Source organism: Montipora foliosa, chromosome 9 (assembly GCF_036669935.1).
Source record: "Montipora foliosa isolate CH-2021 chromosome 9, ASM3666993v2, whole genome shotgun sequence".
Classification (NCBI taxonomy): Eukaryota; Metazoa; Cnidaria; class Anthozoa; order Scleractinia; family Acroporidae; genus Montipora; species Montipora foliosa.
This window is the reverse complement of record NC_090877.1, coordinates 17953072-17970597: the sequence shown is the minus strand read 5'-3', so window position 1 is coordinate 17970597 and position 17526 is coordinate 17953072. Positions and strand designations below refer to the sequence as shown.

The 17526-nt window shown below is 40.2% G+C and overlaps 1 protein-coding gene and 1 long non-coding RNA gene across 3 annotated transcripts; one reads left to right on the top strand and one right to left on the bottom strand.

The window, feature by feature from the left end:
* Positions 1-18: 18 nt before the first annotated feature.
* On the top strand, positions 19-17526 carry LOC137969519 (uncharacterized). 2 transcript variants are annotated; one of them, XM_068815799.1, is made up of 13 exons: positions 19-73; positions 175-336; positions 1576-1713; positions 3326-3893; positions 4932-5719; positions 6517-6633; positions 7539-7625; positions 8003-8125; positions 8677-8750; positions 9531-9614; positions 11654-11707; positions 15209-15256; positions 16080-17526. In XM_068815799.1, exons 1-13 carry the CDS (start codon positions 50-52, stop codon positions 16429-16431), a joined length of 2619 nt encoding a protein of 872 aa, XP_068671900.1. In that variant the 5' UTR covers positions 19-49; the 3' UTR covers positions 16432-17526. The 2 variants fall into 2 exon arrangements, with proteins under 2 accessions (XP_068671900.1, XP_068671899.1); XM_068815798.1 differs by having other exon boundaries at positions 20-73; positions 16071-17526.
* LOC137969523 (uncharacterized) lies at positions 8807-11649 on the bottom strand. Its single transcript, XR_011116683.1, has 3 exons — positions 11593-11649; positions 10236-10786; positions 8807-9463 (listed from the first exon to the last, which is right to left on the bottom strand). It is a non-coding gene; the product is annotated as an uncharacterized lncRNA (long non-coding RNA).

Here is a 17526-nt window from a genome sequence, read left to right as displayed (position 1 = left end):
CAGTGTCCTCTCCTTCATTCCTCACCTCGCACTAATAGGTGTTTCAAAAATGGCGCGGGAAGAAGACTTAAAGGTATTTTGACAAAAAAAAAATTCTTAAAACCGCTTTTTCCCATCGTTATCTCTTATTTTTACTGTACCATGATCCAAAAACGCAATTACTTGTATTTGCAGGCGCAATATTTGGAAGAAATGCCGGATTGTTTGCGCGATTTGTTCGAGCAAACAAGTTCCCAGATCGAACTAGAGAAACGCTTTGCGTCGCACAATCGTTCTTCAGTGCAAGCTCCCAATTCAGTGTTTGGTAGTTGTGGGTTGAAGCTTCCTCCTCCTGTGGTAAGAATTTGAGCTAAAATCAAATGCTTTTGCGGAGACTTCTGGCTAGGAAATAACATTGTTCCGCGTTCTTTTTTGCATTGAGTCAACACAGATGATGGCGACTGACCCACCGTATTTTTAATACTCTATGCTTTTGCTGCATAGTTGCCAAGGTTTTATGAAATCAAGACGCTGAAAGGATATTTTAAGTTTGCATTCTTATTTAGGCAATTTCTTTTTCGTTTTTTTATCAATTTACACCTTGTTAAAACTGTTCAACACCAAGCCACTGTTCAAACAAAGTTTTGTACATAGATGCACTAATTGCCAATTATGAGTTTATTAATAATCCTACATTGTACAAAGACGAGAGCATTCCTATAGAGCAGCTAAATTGAAATTTTTCTCAAATCTAGTCAAACTTATTACTGTACACCTAACATGACTTGTACGCAAATTTTATACAACACATGTTTATATCAAGGGATGTGTTCTTATTAACTTTTGTTTACGAACACCAGACAAGGAAAAAAACTGACTAAATGCAGTTGTAAGGGAGGTACATGTTGTAAATTGCAAGATGTGTTGCGTCAAGGTGAACTACATGAAGTACAAATCTGTTCCCTGTTCCAGAGCGGTTTTCAATTGAGTGTCGAAAGTAATTAGCGAATTACTTGGTTTTACATTACTTCACTCATTGATTGGTTCAAAGTTCTCAAACCACTTTTTGAACCAATCAGAAGTAAAACCAAAACCAATCGTGGCTCGTGCGTGCACATTTTCCCGCGCTTTGTGTCGGCTACGTGTAATTACTTCGAGTTTTGATTGGTTTACTGGATTTTTTCCATTCTTTTTTGATGGGCCAAAATAATTACTTTGGTTTTGGTTTTACGACACTCATTTGAAAACCGCTCTATTTATAATTCCTTAATAAGCCATTTCTAAGTTGCTGTTTGCCTCAGGTTCAAAATGAGTCTTGGTGCTAAACCATTCTGATGATAATAGGTTTGATTTGCATGAAAATACATCGCTCATTTCCATTTTGAATGGTTGTGCACCAGCACTCGCTTTGAAACCGAGGCAAACAGCAACTTGGAAGTGGGCTATTTAGAACCACATCAGTCTCACTGGCTAATGCAACGTATGAGAAACAACTAAACTGCATTGTGCAAAAATTCTGTTCAGAAGTAAATAAAACTTGACCATTTACAATTTGCCAATAGTTTTATTTTGTCATTTATCATGTCTTGATTCCAGCTTACAGAAGAAGAAAGAGCTGAGATGCGTCAGTGTAGACGAGAGGCAGTAAAATGTGAAGTCAGACTGTTTGAAAGGAGAAGAGAAAAGTACTCTAACTTAATCTTACAGGTCATGTCAGTAATGGACAAGATTCAGGTAAAACATAGTAATTTACTCTCTAAATCTATTACTTGCACTTGCACTTGCACCTCAACCTGCAACAAAGTTGTGGGCATTATCTGCATGCAAATGCAAATACAACCAAGAGGAGTGAGAGCGAAAGCATCCCCCACTGCCTAGCAATGTGTCTTCTTTGTGGTGTTGCCTTCATTTTACTACTACTTCTACTACTAAGAATACTATTGCAGCAGCCCACTTTTGCCTTTGCTGCTGCTGCTACTACTACTACTACTACTACTACTAGTACTACCAATCATCATATGGGCTTGTTACAGAAGTGAGGCAGTGCTTTACTCTGGACATGGATCCTTTGCAGTTCGTGGATTGTGCATTGTACGCTGGTTAAGTATTTTAAATACTATAAATTCCTTGTTGTACCCCAAGAGACTGATCCTGATCATTCCTGGAAGCAGGTTTGGAGTTCGTAGCTGTGAGAGTACTGACCTTTCACAAGTGTGCCCAGCATTATGTACAGTCATGCATGAGTTTGTACAGTTGTATGTTCTACACATTACTTTTGGAGTATTTTTCTATGGTTACTCTGGCTTTCTTTTCTAACAAAAAACAATGTTTGATTTGATCTGATTAAAAACATTTGTGTGATCTAAAGTTCTGATTAGGAAAGCTTTTGTGCTCAAGCATATACACTTCAGACTTAAATCAAGACATGCATAACACTTGTCCACAAAATGTTGTTTATAGAAGGTAACAATAAACTGTATATGGCTAATGGAACTGGAGCCAACTGTTTAGACAATCTTTCCTTAGACGGGTGTCTGGAAAACAAAGACATGGAAAACAAAGACTGAAGACCCAAAAAACGAAGAACCACCAGAAAAAAAATTAACATACCAAACAGCAAATAACAAGCACATCATTTGTGTTAATTAAAACATTAATATTATTGATAAGCTATCTCTGGTGAATTATGGAAGGGTCTTCGTTTTCCACACACCCAGGCTGGGAAGGTGGAAAGTGAAGATCCCCAAAAACAAATACATGCAATTACAAACAGAGGCTAGTGAAACTCAACAGCCCTATTGTTTGCTGAGTCCTACGAGTCATTTCAGGCGAATTATGTTAGGGTCTTAATTTTCCATATACTGGCCTGGATGTTTGTAATTCACCTGAAATGACTCGTCTGCCACATCAAACAGTAGAGATGTTGTGTTTGGCTAGCCTGACTGTTTGTTATGATTGTATTTTTTGTGGGGGTCTTCATTTTCCACAGACACCAGCCTGCGTGTGTGGAAAAGGAAGACCGTCCCGTAATTCACGAGAGATAACATGTTGATTGTTTTAAATAACATGAATGACATGTTTGTTATTTGCTGTTTGGTGTGTTATTTTTCTAGGGGTCTTCGGTCTTTGACTTTAATTTTTCAGGTCTTCATTTTCCGTACACCCCTCCTTGGACTGTGTGCAACAAGTGGGTTACAGCAGAGGCCACTGGACATGATGACAATTTTCCTGTTAACTGTACTTCTTGGTACAGCTATGTAACATGAACCGCATTATCCTACATGTTTAGAGACGTGCAAAGCTTACAAGTGCAAATTCTATGAAAATTCTTTATTGTTTTTGTCAGGAAAACAGAGGAGCAAAGCAAAGCACTGGAAATGTAAGTGAGAGAGCTATCTCCATTGAAATGACAGAGACAAAGGATGCTTTACATTCAGAAGAACCCTTTAAAACTGGCAATAAAAGAAAAACATGGGATGTGCCAGGGACTAGAGAAAGTAAAGAAAAGGGATCGAAAGCAAACTCCATTGTTGATTTGACTGAAAATTATGGCAGCTACGTTTCCACCAGTGAAAGTCAGTCAGAACATTTCCACAATTCTTTTGAGTTGACTAGTATTGGACGTAATGAAAGCAGAAACTTTGAGCATATAACTAGACAAGATCTGAGAGAGCATGCCAGTGATACACAGCTTGGATTTGAGCATGCAGATCCACCTCTTAGCTCCACTATGTATAAAGATGTTGCTGAGATAAAGAGACCATTTTCACAACTTTCTGTGATCTCAGAGGGAGTGATGTCAGATTGTGAATTATCTAAAACTCTGATAAACAAACAGGAATCAATTCAAAAAGGGAGAAGAGGTTTAGAGTTTGACTCCTTGGCATCAACTTCATTGTCTGTGGCTTTTTCAGGTGAGAGATTTGTTTAATGTGTACACCTGTTAGGGTTTGCATTGACAACTAGATATAACAATGGTTGATGACGCTGATGATGATGACAATGACAATAATTTAGTATAAAATAGGAAAAGAAATATTAATATCAAATCCAACATACATGTAACATTGTTAAAAGTCTAACTGGCCAGAGGCAAACAGTTTGCCAGGTACAAAGCATGGTATGGTTTAAAGTCAAGCCTAGTATCTCTTGTAGCTGTTTTCATTGTTGTTACACAACCCCCTTCCCCTCAGAGGAGTGTTGTGTGACGACACTTTAAAGTGGCTGCAGGGGAGACTGCAGCCAGTCAGTGTTGAGGGCAGGATGCAAAAGCAGGGACTATAGCACTCTCAGTACTGAGTGGACCAGAATGTGCCAGCCCTATAATATTCAAAGGACTTTTTTGGTGATGTGAAACGAGAGCCTTGATGTGAAAAGAGAGCCTTTACTTTAAATTTGCATTTTACTGCAAACAAAACGTGGAATTCTTTCAGGCTTACTTGCAGTTGCTTAATAACTTGCTCACCTAACTTCAATGATCTTCCTTCTTAACTTTCATTTCATGTTCATTGGATGCACTTCAAATATTTGAAATTGCATAATAATATTGTCTCTTTTTATAGGACTGGTGTATGCCAACTGCAAACTGGAGACAGCAGACTGCAGACTGCCTACAAATGCACTGATAAACAGTATTTAAGTCTAAGAACCCATTTCAAGTAGCACTGATAAACAGTATTTAAGTCTAAGAATCCATTTTAAAATGGGTAACTTTGAATAACTGCAAGTAACGGTTAGTCTGCAGTCTGTAAGTGTCAGGCATCTTCTCTTTATTACCTTTACCATTCAACTTTGACTGTCACGGTGATCATCAAATTTAAAAGCAGTTGTTTGACATTGAAAGCATCATGAATGCTACATACAGTGTGTTCTACCTGCTGGTTGTTGGACTTTCAAATGTCAGATTTTACCTTGAAGAGGTACATTATAAGGTCTTCCTCTTCTCTCTGCAGATTTCACCAATGCAACAGCTAGTTCGGTGGTAGAAATAGATAAAAAATCACCAAGCCAGCAACACCCTGACACAGAAGCAGAAATTGCAAATGCTTCTCATTACCGAAATTTGAATGAACAACAATCATCCGAAGCTCAATCGGAAAATCTCCCAACAAACAAAAAGTACTCTTCTGGATTGGTTGAGAACCAAAAATCTCAAGCTATTAGTGCCTCAAGGGGGCCGTATCCACCAAACCAAGACATGACGCTGGTGAGCTTGGAACAACTAAGACAGAAGCTTCTTGAAGAGAAGCAAAGACACTTAGATGCTCTTAAACATCAAGAACTGAGGCGACTTCGCAAACAACAGAAAGGGCAGTTTGTTGAGTTTGGTCAAGCTTCTGCTTCCTCATATAGCAGCACTCCAACACATGCAACTGATAGGCCATGCTCCAGTTCTATGCCATCGATAAGGAGTCCAGAATTAAACCAGTCACCTGTTATTATTGACAGGTCATCGCCACTCAGAAGGGCCCTTTCCATGCCTCCAGGTAAAATGTATTCAATACTGGAGCTCAGTGGGGAGAGTTATGACTTTGATGTGCAGGATCACGACACTGAACTAGAATCATTGTCTGATAAGGAGAACCATGTGGTGAATGGAGATGTGAGTGTGGCAAGGAGTGATGCAAGAAATGTTTCTAGGAATATTATGAGAAGTGTTAACACTGGAAGGAATACAGATACGAGCTTCCCCGAGAAGAATGATTGCAAAATGTCTTCTTTACCAAGGGGAAGCTTCAAGGTATATAATAGTATTTGTAAACACGTACTGTCATTTTCATTCATGTTACTGTACTTTCAATCCATGTCCATACACATGTAACAACAGATCACAGTAATGCCGCTGTGATAAGGACTGAAACAACAAGCACGGTCACCTGTAACCTTGGGCAGGTCCTTTCAGGGGAAATAGTACTAAGTAGCTAAGCAATGAAAATGTAAAGAGAGGAAATTGCCACACTGTAACATGTTCCTTAATGTTGTGGCCCTGCAACATGAACCTTCTTTTACGTCTAAGGTGAAAATTATGTGCCTAGTGCCATTAGTTTCCTCTGCAGTACTTTCAACTTGTTATACTTGGTATGTTCCTGAAGTATTTTCTCGTACTGGGTGATTGCTGTGGTAGAAATGAAAAGTTGTGTTGAGCAAATTAAAGTAGCTTTCATTCTTATTGTCATTTTCTAGGAAACGGAAGTGTTACACTCTTTTATTCATATTTAACCCTTGACGTCCAAACCAGCCTAAACCGGCCAGACTTTGTATTTTACTCTGTCTAACGCCAGACGATTTTACTTGTCAATGGGGAACCCCTGGGAGTCAATGGGTTAAGCCTTATTTAAAAAACAGATCCTGTAATACGGTACTTTTCTGGGTAGCCACAGGCAGCCCAAAGGAGATTGCAAGCAGCTCATAGGTTCAGGTGCCATTCATGCCTAAATTTGTCAGGTTTTTCATTGGTTGCTGCTAAAGTCATGTAATGTTTTTTTTGTAACTGCAATGATCACTTCATATGTTGTCATTTTGTTGATTATTGTGCAGGTTTTTGCAAGTGATGGAAGAGACAAATTTGCCAAGCTCTCTGCTCTTGCCAAGGGATTTTTGACAAGGTTGTTGATGAAAACTGACAAAGTCCAAGGCTTGGTTAAGACAGTTAAGGTGAGAAACTTTTTAAAAACTCTTTTTGTGTCAAATTGTGATGACACAAAAAGGATTACAAGATCTTCGTGGTTGTAGTGCTCAGCTGGGACTTGTGGAGCTTGCTTAAATTCTGCTCCAATCTCACTTACCACACAGGCCTCTTGCAACTGAGCCATTGGGATAACTGCAACTTACAGAGTTTTACATGAAGATAATGCAAAGAAGATAAGCAGAAAGCAAATCATGATGAAGTTCATCACGTCAACCTGACACTTACGCTTTAGGCTCTACCTTCTTTCTAACACTCTGTAACTCACTCAAATATGTATTTCTTGTCACTTAATCATATTTAATTATGCATGTTTCGCCTAGTTGTTATATAGTCCCAACGGTTTTTCAAATATTTTGTAACTGACGATGATGTTTGTAACATCGAAACCTGTCTTCGAAATTAAAAAATGTCGTAATTTTCTTAAAGATAAAGAAGATAAGATACTGAGAAAAGCTTTGTCTTGCATTTTATCACAAACCAATGATCGTAATACAAAAAGGTAGTCATTTATTGTCTGTAAAGTTGTTTGCACCAATAATAGTACAATACTGCAGCTCTGCCTTTTGTCCCTCCTTCTTTGTGTTCTTCCTTGTTGTCTTCTTCTTCTTCTTCTTCTTCTAATTTTTGTCATTGTCAAGTGCTCCCATCAACATCATCACCATTGGCAGAATTGGTTTTTAAAATCTGCTTAACCCATTGACTCCAGGGGGTTCCCCATTGATGAGTAAGGTTTAGGCGTCAGAGGGTTAAAGTTTAACTTCCACCCTTTAGCCTTCCATTCACACTGAAAGTCAGTTGTGTTATGGTATCATGTTAGAAGGTCCCAAGGAATTAGAAAGAGAGTAATGAGACATTAACTTTCCTTTGAAAGGATACAAGGGATGTTCTTGAGGACATGTCAAGAGACGACTCACAGACTGTGCAGGAGAGAGTGCTAAAGGAGAGTGTGGAGAGTCACGTATGTACCTGCAGTTATTAAACCATTAATGGTAGTTACATAACTTGTCAATGATTTAACCTAGCAGTCGTTTTGTAACTTAACAAAGGATCCTATGATAGGGCATTAGCTGTAGTTCTGTGAGAGACTGTCATACATGTAGTTTCAGCAATGTTTGAGTCAACTTTAGAGACAAGTGGAACTACAGTAGCTTAGGCAATCCTGTCTTATTTATATCCAACATACTTGAATATATGTAATATCTAGAAAATTTAGTTAAATACTACAGGTATTGGAAATTGTTTCCTTTGAATTTTTGTGCAAGGACTGCTTTTAAGACAATGAATAGATGAAGTCAGGTCTTTCTTGTAAGTTGATTTCTTGTAATATCTTTTTAGCTCAAAGTAGCAAGAGCAAGCCTTCATGATATCTTCTTTAAGATTCCTACAAAAGAAAAAATGTCCTACATTACCCATTCAAGAAGTTTGGCAAGAGCAAAGCAAGCAAAGAGGGTCACGAAGGTGAGGGATCTTTGTTCGACCTTGTGATGGGATTTATTTAGCCATATGGAAAGGCTGCTTTCTTCTTTAATGAGTTAATGACTGACACACACAGCTTTATGATACAGCTCTGAAAATATAAAGAGGCCACTGACCCCTTATGAAGTCCCATACACAGGAATAGGGACAAACTGCTGGCTGCAGTGGCTTTAGGTCAACGTTTTTTCTGTATATGTCCGATCTCACCCATAGATCAATATTATTGCTTGTAAAGCACATTTGAATATGTAAAGAGAAAATGCTCAATACAAATTCATTACCGTTACAGTGAACTCCCACCTTCTCAATTTGAACAGGATTATAACAACAGATCTATATCGTTAAGCAGTCTTGTGGATGAATGCAACTAAAATTTATTATAATACACCGTGTCCCTTTAATACTTTTTTTTTCTTTTTTTCCTTAGAATTGAGTTTTCATTTTATGCTAGCTTTGATAAGTTTTGTTTAATCCGAACGATGCACAGTCACATTTTAAAGTGCTCCAACTTGACAGATTGTTTCTTATCTCAGAGTTCCGCTGGTCACTCAAGACTGTCTGCTGTTACGCTGAAATCTATTCAGAGACGACAGGAGGGCCTGGAAACGTATCCTTGAAATGAAAGAGAATGTGACTCTGCAAGTGTTATACCCGTGTCAAATTTCAAAATACCTGTGTCAGTTGGTTGACCACCAGACTACTATGTGAGAGGTCACAGGATCAAAAACTCTGGTCAGACCAACAATCAGGGTCTTTAAATAACTGAGGATAAAAGTACTGCCTTTGTAATGACATCTGCAGATGGTTGGACTCTCTGGAGTCATGTCGGATAAGGGCAATAAAGCATAGGCCCCATCTCACAACCCTTTGATATTCATAACCCTGTAAGACATAAACGAACCCACACACTATTCACAAAAAGCAGGGATGAAGTTTCTGGTGTTATGGTCTTTCCTCTGTGGTATAGCTAGAGGGCTGTGAATTGGAAAACTGTTAAAGGATAATTTTGTCTGTCTCTCAAAATAAAGTTATTGTATCAAATTTTCTCGTTCCCGCACCAAATTTGGAAAACTTGAAGTTTGGAAAATTATTGGCAACGTACGGTATTTGGTCCATTTATCCCAGAAGTAGCCCCTACTTGATGATTAAAATAGTCTGAATTGTCTAGACAGTGAGAGTAAAATCTTTTAAGTCTCACTCTGAGGATTCATAGGGTTAATAAAAGTACCTGACAAACATTACATTGTTTTTTGTCTAAAAAGCTCCAATTACTGGCAACACACAGCCTTGTCTTTCTACATGACCTGACCAATAGGAATCCTGTATGTAAATAAATCAAGAAGTAAATACTATTGATTATTTCTTTAACTGCATGTTCCATAAAAAGTTCTGTGAGACAAAGTGAAAATCCTGGGGCTAAACCTAAGCCAGATCTCCGGGAAGAGAGGAAAAGAAAGAACTGGAACATTAGGTATGTTTACCATTACGAGTACCCTTGATTCTAGGTGTGGGTCCACTCCCATGTGTATAAATGAAGTAAGTAGTAACGTAATACGCGCGGTGGCTTCATGGTCAGAGTGCTCTACTCCGGATCGAGTGGTCCAGGTTCGCGTCCTGGCTGGGGACATTGTGTTGTGTTCTTGGGCAAGACACTTTACTCTCACAGTGCCTCTCTCCACCCAGGTGTATAAATGTGTACCGGCGAAATGCTGGGGGTAACACTGCGATGGACTAGCATCCCGTCCAGGGGGGAGTAGAAATACTCCTAGTCGCTTCATGCTAATGAAACCGGAGATAAGTGCTGGCCTGATGGGCCTGATGGGCCTTCTGGCTCGTAAGCAGATACTTTTAGTAACATACAGCTGCCAGCAAGGGGTGGGAAGGTAAACGAGGCACTAACATGGGACTGTCTAGGGGGGGGGGGGGGGCAACACTCTTGTTTTATCCTTGGTAAGTACCCTGCGAGTTGTTTTACTGCATGGAAAATTTCTCTTAACTTTTTCAAGTCAATGGACAATTTCATTGGAGTGAACTAAGAGATGCAAGTCAAAAGTCGTCTGGGTACTTTGCCAAAGTAAAACATTTTTCTGACCGATCACATTACAGTCATTGTGGGCACCGGTGGCTCAGGTGGTTGAGCATCGGGCTGTCACGCGGAAGGTCGCGGGTTCCAATCTCGGCCGGATCAACCCTCAGGATCTTAAAATAACTAAGGACAAAGTGCTGCCTTTTTAATGACATCTGTAGATGGTTAGACTTTCAAGTCTTCTCGGATAAGGACTATAAACCGTAGGTCCCGTCTCACAAATGGCTTTTATGTTCATAAGTTCCCTGTAAGAGTAGGGGATGTATTCCCCGGTGTTGTGGCTGTCGTGTTCTCTCCAGCAGAAGTGGCCAGCTTGGCAGTGAAAAGATTTACGGTGTATGAGGCCACCTAAGCAGAAACAACCATAAGTCAAAAAGGGACTTTGCCGAGTGCTGGAACATGTAGATGTAGATGTAGATGACTTATGCTGCCTCTCAGTCCTCAAACAACTCCTTTCTTCCCCATTTAATGTTCAATAGGGTAGTCTTGTACCTTGATAACATTGTCAGGGGGAGAGTGGAAAGTGGACGGAAATGTGCATTCATGACTCATTGAGTCTGCATAAGACAAAAACAGGGAAAGCGTCTAAACACTCTTAAAGTTTTTATCTGGAGTTACTGATAAACTTGTGGCCTTCGGTTCGCACCTTTGTAGTCCATAAAACAACAATGTGAAATCACCAAATTTCAGGTTTTGACGACTACGTGAGCATATGACAAGAAATCGTCCACTTTATATCTTCATTTTAGCACCGTTCCTATAAATCCAGTTGTTCAAGGTGAACAAGGTGAAATACTTAACGATAGCGTTAAGTTATATTTTGAAGACACGTTGCCGTTGCCCTTGCTAAAACTCCCTAATGTTCCGTTTTACGGGAATTGAAAGCTACAGCTACACGGATCAGAGGAAAGCCGATTCAGACGTCGATAGAATGAGACAGGATTCAAACTGGCGACCTCCAGCTCAGACGTACTGAGCTACGCCTCTCAATGATGATTATTCACAGTTTAACCTTTTCTTTGGGGTGCAAGGATGGCGCAGTTGTGAGAGCACTCGCCTACCACAAATGCGGTCCGGGTTCGATTACCAGACTCGGCGTCATATGTGGGTTGAGTTTGTTGGTTCTCTACTCTGCGCCGAGAGGTTTTTCTCCGGGTCTGACTCCGGTTTTCTCCTCTCAAAAGCCAACATTTGACTTGATTTGTGATAATTGTTAATTTCAGTTTACTGTGTGCCCAATTTGCGCTCCAGCGCTAGAACGACTAGACACTTAAATAAAGTTCCTTTCCCTTTCCTTTCCTTTTGTGCAATCAATGTAAATCTGAAGTTTTTTTACATTACAATAAATTATGGAAACTATTACCTTAACATTTTTATGGTAGATGCGATTTGAGCTTGACACAGTATTGCACGATTTGTTACAGGGTACTGAAGCCACAGCAGTGTCATTCATCCCCAGTCCTACCTGAGAGGACAAGGTATGAGAACAATTTATCTTTTCTGCTAATCCAAATTAACAATTCCACGAGCGCGAGTTGGATATGAGATGATAAATAGCCAACGTTGCGCGTAACACAAATTATGGATAGATCTTCTCTACTTTATTTTGGAAAAACAAAGACCATAGTTAATTCATGGAGATGGTTATGAAACTCAACAAGTTCCTTTGTTTCATGTTTTTGTCCGCATTTTTGGCCTTGACCCTACACAAAACACACCTTTTTTCGAGAAGATAACCAATCAAATCCTTCGATTAAATTATTCGCAACTAATTTACAAACCCGTGCGAAGCGAAAACAAAAGATGGTGCAGGGTCACGGTCAATTCAACATCGATTGCGACAACATTGTTCTCGCTTTTGAAGGTTCTAAGGTTTCATAACCTGTCCCTCGATCAGCTATGCAAAGACTGATGGGGTCACTCACTGATCTTTGTAGAGCATGTTATAAGATAGACTTCATGTATGGTCCCGAGGGACCAGACATTAAGTACTTTGTTATATATTTAGACTTTTCCTTCAACAATCGCAGCAAAAGATCCGGAGAGGGCAACAACTGCAAAATTGTATCCCGGTCGGGGCACGTGACCAAGAATCAACCAATCACAGTGCTCGTTTTGTTGAGTGAAAGCCTAAGTATGTAACTGTAGCTCACATACCATGATGGATCAATCAAACTTCTAGAATTGCATTATCCAATGATCTAGTTTCTAATAATACATTTTATTACAGCTCTCATATAGTACGCACACGGTGATTGGCTTAGGGGGTTGTCTTCTTGAGTTTGTTTTTGTTGCTCAATTGAAAGCTCTACAGAAATAAAAAAACCAAACCTCGTGTTTTTCCCAATTCAATTCGTGGCCTTGGTTCTTCGCACTCTCGCTTTTGAACTGAAGAAAACGCGGGCGGTAACTTTCAGGTCGCCAGTCGGACTCTGCTGGTAAAGATAATTAAAGCAACGATGGACGGTGGCTACGGAAACGGCAGGAAAGCAGGAATGTTTTTTGGTTAAAAGAGAAAAATATAAGGGTGCTTTACATGCGTCACGCACTTCTGTACATTTGTTTCCCATACTCTACAAAATAACAACGTAAAATGACCAAATTGGACGTTTTGACGACAACGTGAACAAATAATCGTTCATTCTTTTCTTGACTTTTAAACCGTTTTCAGCAATTTAATGAAGAAATGATGCAGGGATTTCCAGTCATTTCGGTTGGAATGGAAAACCAGTGGAATTAGCTGCACGAATTAGATTTCTCGCCGGAATGGCCATGTTTATACTATAGCTCGTCTGAGACGTCTTGAACGTCTTGTAGAAAGAAAGGAAAAATGGCGGACGCATTAAACGCCTCCAGGGTCCGGTTGTTCAAAAGCCGATTAACGCTAATCCCAGATTAAAAATTAACCAAGGAGTTTATTTCTCTACTGCCAAATGCCGTTCAACGCTGATATTCGTCAAAACTTAACATTACAAAACAAGACTATAATTATTAACGAAACAGAAAACAGACCTTCAATATATGTACAAGTCAATGTTCATAGATATCGTGACAACAGGGGAAAGACAATATTCTCAAACGGTTTGCTTGTCTTCGGTTTTGTCACTTGTTGAACAAAGTTTTTGGTTGCGTCACCGGTGCCGTTGTCCCTTTTGACATAATAGGGACTTTAAGATCTATGACGCGATCTTCAACAAGAACGGCACAAAGCAACAATATCATTGGTTAAAAGAGGAAAAATAATCGTTCTGCACGTGCGGCACGCATTTGAGCACATTTTTGCGTTACTCTTCATAACCACGACGTGAAATCACCAAATTTGAGGTTTTGACGACAACGCGAGCGTAGAAATGTTAATCTTCCATTCTCTATTTTTACTCTGAAACCGCTCGTACCAATTTATTTTTGGGATACTTATTTCACATCGTACAACGTGAACGATATGGAATAATCGCGAAAGAGGTTTACGATATTGCAAAGTTCTATTTTGAGGTGACATTTTAGTCGACGTCGCCCTCAAAAACGTCACAAATCAGTAATACGAATGGTTAAAAGTGGAAACTTGATCGTGCGACACGCATCAGTTTAGCTCATATTTTTGCGGTACTCTGCATAACAACGACGTGAAATCACCATATTTGAGGTGTTTGGACAACGCGAGCGTACAAAGGCGAAGCTCTGAAACCACTAGCCTGTTCCAAGCTTCGTGGGAAAAGCGAGTGGGGCCTTGGGCCGAGGCGACTCGGTCGGGGCGACTTGGGTCGTGTCGACCCAAGCCCCAACTCATTTTTCGCACGCATTTTTTTCTCTTTCCCTACCATCTGGGAGCCTGGAACAGGCTATGAAACCACTGGTTCCATTTTGTTTTTAGGATACTTCGCCCACATTGTACGACGTGAACGAGATAGTCACGAAAGAGTTACGATATTGCAAAGTTATATTTTGAGGTGACGTTTTTGTCGACGTCGCTGTCGTGGATCTTAAGGTCCCTAATTCATAAAATAGAGGGCTTACTCGTTAAGAAGGCCACTTAACAGATTTTCCTCTTTCCAACGCCAGGCGATTTTACTCGTTCATGGGGAACCGCTTAGGGTTGAAATTGTTAAATTCAAACTCATCATCCTGGTGAACAAAGGTGAACGCGGTTGCAGTCAATATTGTAAAACAGCTTGTCGACTTGTTCTTGGTTGTATTAACGTAGCTGATAAAAGTAACCACCGTCGGAAAACCACAAATCGGACGTCTCGAGATCTGACGAAGAACTAACGCGCGAAATATCAAGTCTTCTTTATTACCCAACGTGTGGCCAAAGAAAACCAGTTTTCCTTGCTTCATTAGGGAGTTTGAACAAGGACAAAGGCATCGTCAGCCAAAACGTCGCTCCAAAATAAAATTTAGCGCTATCGCAAGTATTCCGCGATTATTCCGTCTTGTTCACCTTGTACAATGCTGGCGAAATATCCCGTAACTGGATGGGTACGAACGGTTTTAAAGTCAAAACAGAAAATGACTGTTTCATTGTTATATGCTCACGTTGTCGTCAAAACCTAAAATTTGATGATTTCACGGTGTTGTTTAGGGGTGCAGGGATGGCGCCGTGGTGAGAGCACTCGCCTCCCACCAATGTGGCCCACAACAACGACGTGAAATCACCAAATTTGAGGTTTTGACGACAACGCGAACGCACAAATGTGAATATGTAATTCTCTATTTTTATTCTGAAACCGCTCGTACCAATTTATTTGTAGGATACTTCGCCCGCATTGCACGGCGCGAACGAGATGGCCTAACCGCAAGAAACTTAGATAATACAATGTTTTGAGGTGACGTTTTTGTTGACGTCGCCGTCGTAGATCGTAGAGTGCCAGTTATCCCACCAAAGCATCACCGCAGGTTCTTTTGAAGCTGATACGATTAGCTTTTAATTACTTTTCATTGCATAATGATATTATTTTTGCGTTGGTTTTGTATTTGACCAGATCCAAGGGACATGCAAGCAGACCTACTACAGCTCCCGAGAGAACAATGTGAGTCGTCATTATTTTTAATCACATGTTCAGTTCCTGACATAAAAATAACCCTATCGGTGTTGTTGATTAGCAAGAGGCTTTGCGTAGGCTATACTTTGGCCGAGTCTGCAACATCTACAATTTTGGACAAAACTCGTCGTGAAAATGTGACACACCACTATAAAATGGTCATTCCCTTATTTGTCTGTGTGATAAAAGATTAACTCCATACTTCCCCCCACCCCCCCCCCCCCCCAATCCTCCCACACCTAATCCAATGTTGGTTTAGAAACGGCCAAAGGTTAGCTCAGTATTTTTCACCGCATTATCAACATTGGTATGGGGGAGAGGGGGGGGGGGGTTGGAGGGGGAGGGGAGGGGCTTGTAAACTTTGTTTGTAAGTGCATGTCCAATGCTGTTCACTCCGGATTTTTTTTCCAAGAGTTTTGTCCAAGATTGTAGGTCCACTCAAAAACTCTGTACCCTTAACCCCTTTCACTCCAAATAGTGCCACTTATATATTTCACTCTGTGTAACGCCATACGATTTTACTTGTTAATGGGGCCCCCTCGGGGCTTGAAGGGTGGACAACATGTCCCCCTCACTTGATGATGGATTTGCTTGCGGGTGCTTTGGGTTGGAATCCTTCTCTTACCTTTGGTTGTTTTCTTCTTGGATCAGTGGTCGCGAATTCAACCCTGTCCTTCTTAGCAGATAATAAACTGGTTTCCATCTTAGGTTTTAAAACGCGTTTGCGTGTATTTGAACACAAAATTCGCTCTATGTACATTTTTGTTTTTAACGACTTGTCATCGCTTTTCTTTTCTGTCAGAAACTCCAGACTCTACAAAGAGGAAACAGTAAAACGGCCTCAAACTACAGAACCTGCAAGTGGAAAAATCGAAAGGCCATCAAGGTTGAGCTTAGGGGGTGGCAATTTAAATCAACAGGCCAGACGACCTGGAAGGAAAAGTCTCGGAGGAATTAACCACCAGCCGAAGGTGGCAGGGACTTTAGGGCTTACAAAGCGCACAGCCCAACCCAGAGTGCAAAAGAGACTTAGCTTACCGGCAGGAACGGCTCAGCCAAGACTAAAAGTTCATGTTGAAATGAACGATGCTATGAAAAGGCCGCATACAGCCTCTCAAGGCAAGAGAACTTCAAGAACGCTGGCTGCTAATTTTGCGAAATGAGGAAAATGCCTCTCGGAGACATCCCTCGGAGTTTTTCGGGGGTGTATTGTTTTAGAGAGACGGAATATATAATTGCTGTGAGTGGAAATACTGCGCAACTTTTTGCAAGACTTAAGATGCACGTTATATTTAAGTTCGGAAAAAGCGGTAGACTTGTTATTTAAGGACGGACTGACATCACGGTCATGTTTAAAAACATATGTAAGAAAATTACACTTTAAGCAGAAAATGATGTGCACTGCTATATCAGAGAACTATACTTAAGCAGATGTAGCATCAACTTAAAAAGGAAGATACTTTTTCGATAAATCGTTTTCTAAAGGACATCGAACATATTTCATCTTTCTATGGAATATATATCTATACTGGGCTCAATCTCTCTGTTAGACTTTTAAGACTCATGAAGGAGTTAAAAGGGGTAACGGAACCGGTAAACCAAAAAAAGAATTCCAACAAAACTTGTCACGTTGTCAAACCAAAAGAACTCTTATTTTGAGTGTTGAGGCAGAACAAATGTCTTGTGTTTTCTTGCTAGGGGCTGTACGTAGATCAGTTTTCAGTTTGGTTTCGTCAACCATAGCCCCAACCCCAAGACTGAAGAAACAAAAACGTTGCCTTAAAATCGCTTTATATATGCGCCTTTGGCCCGTTTCAAACTTCGCATTTCACATGTGCCGAACTAATGCAAATGAGCTAAGACAATAGATTTTTCTCACTTGCATTAGAATTGGCACATGTGAAATGCGACGTTTAAAACGGGCATGACGTTGGCGTAGTATCATGTGAATGAAATCGTGGGAATGAACGACCTTGAGTTCAAAAAAGGATGAAAAATGAAGGATTTGTCGTGCATACTCACGTTTTCATTAAAATCTCAAATCTGGTCATTCCGTGTTGGCATTTGCACAGGACAGGAAAGAAATGTGCTTAGTTGCATACTGTTTGCTTTTCCTCGATAACCATTGAATGTTACGTGGCCAATCCGGGATGAAGTAAAACGAAGTAGCAGTCAAATTGACTAATCGCAATTCGAGCCAAGCTTTTATCTTAAGCGCTCTAGAAAACTGCAATAAAATGCGTGCGACAAAGAGACAA

Bases quoted from the DNA above. Each gene is read 5' to 3' on its own strand.
- LOC137969519 (XM_068815798.1), top strand. From the start codon at position 50: ATGGCGCGGGAAGAAGACTTAAAG. The intron at 8,126-8,676 runs GTGAGGGATCTT...TTCTTATCTCAG, and splicing joins AAGCAAAGAGGGTCACGAAG to AGTTCCGCTGGTCACTCAAG. The intron at 9,615-11,653 runs GTATGTTTACCA...GATTTGTTACAG, and splicing joins AGAAAGAACTGGAACATTAG to GGTACTGAAGCCACAGCAGT.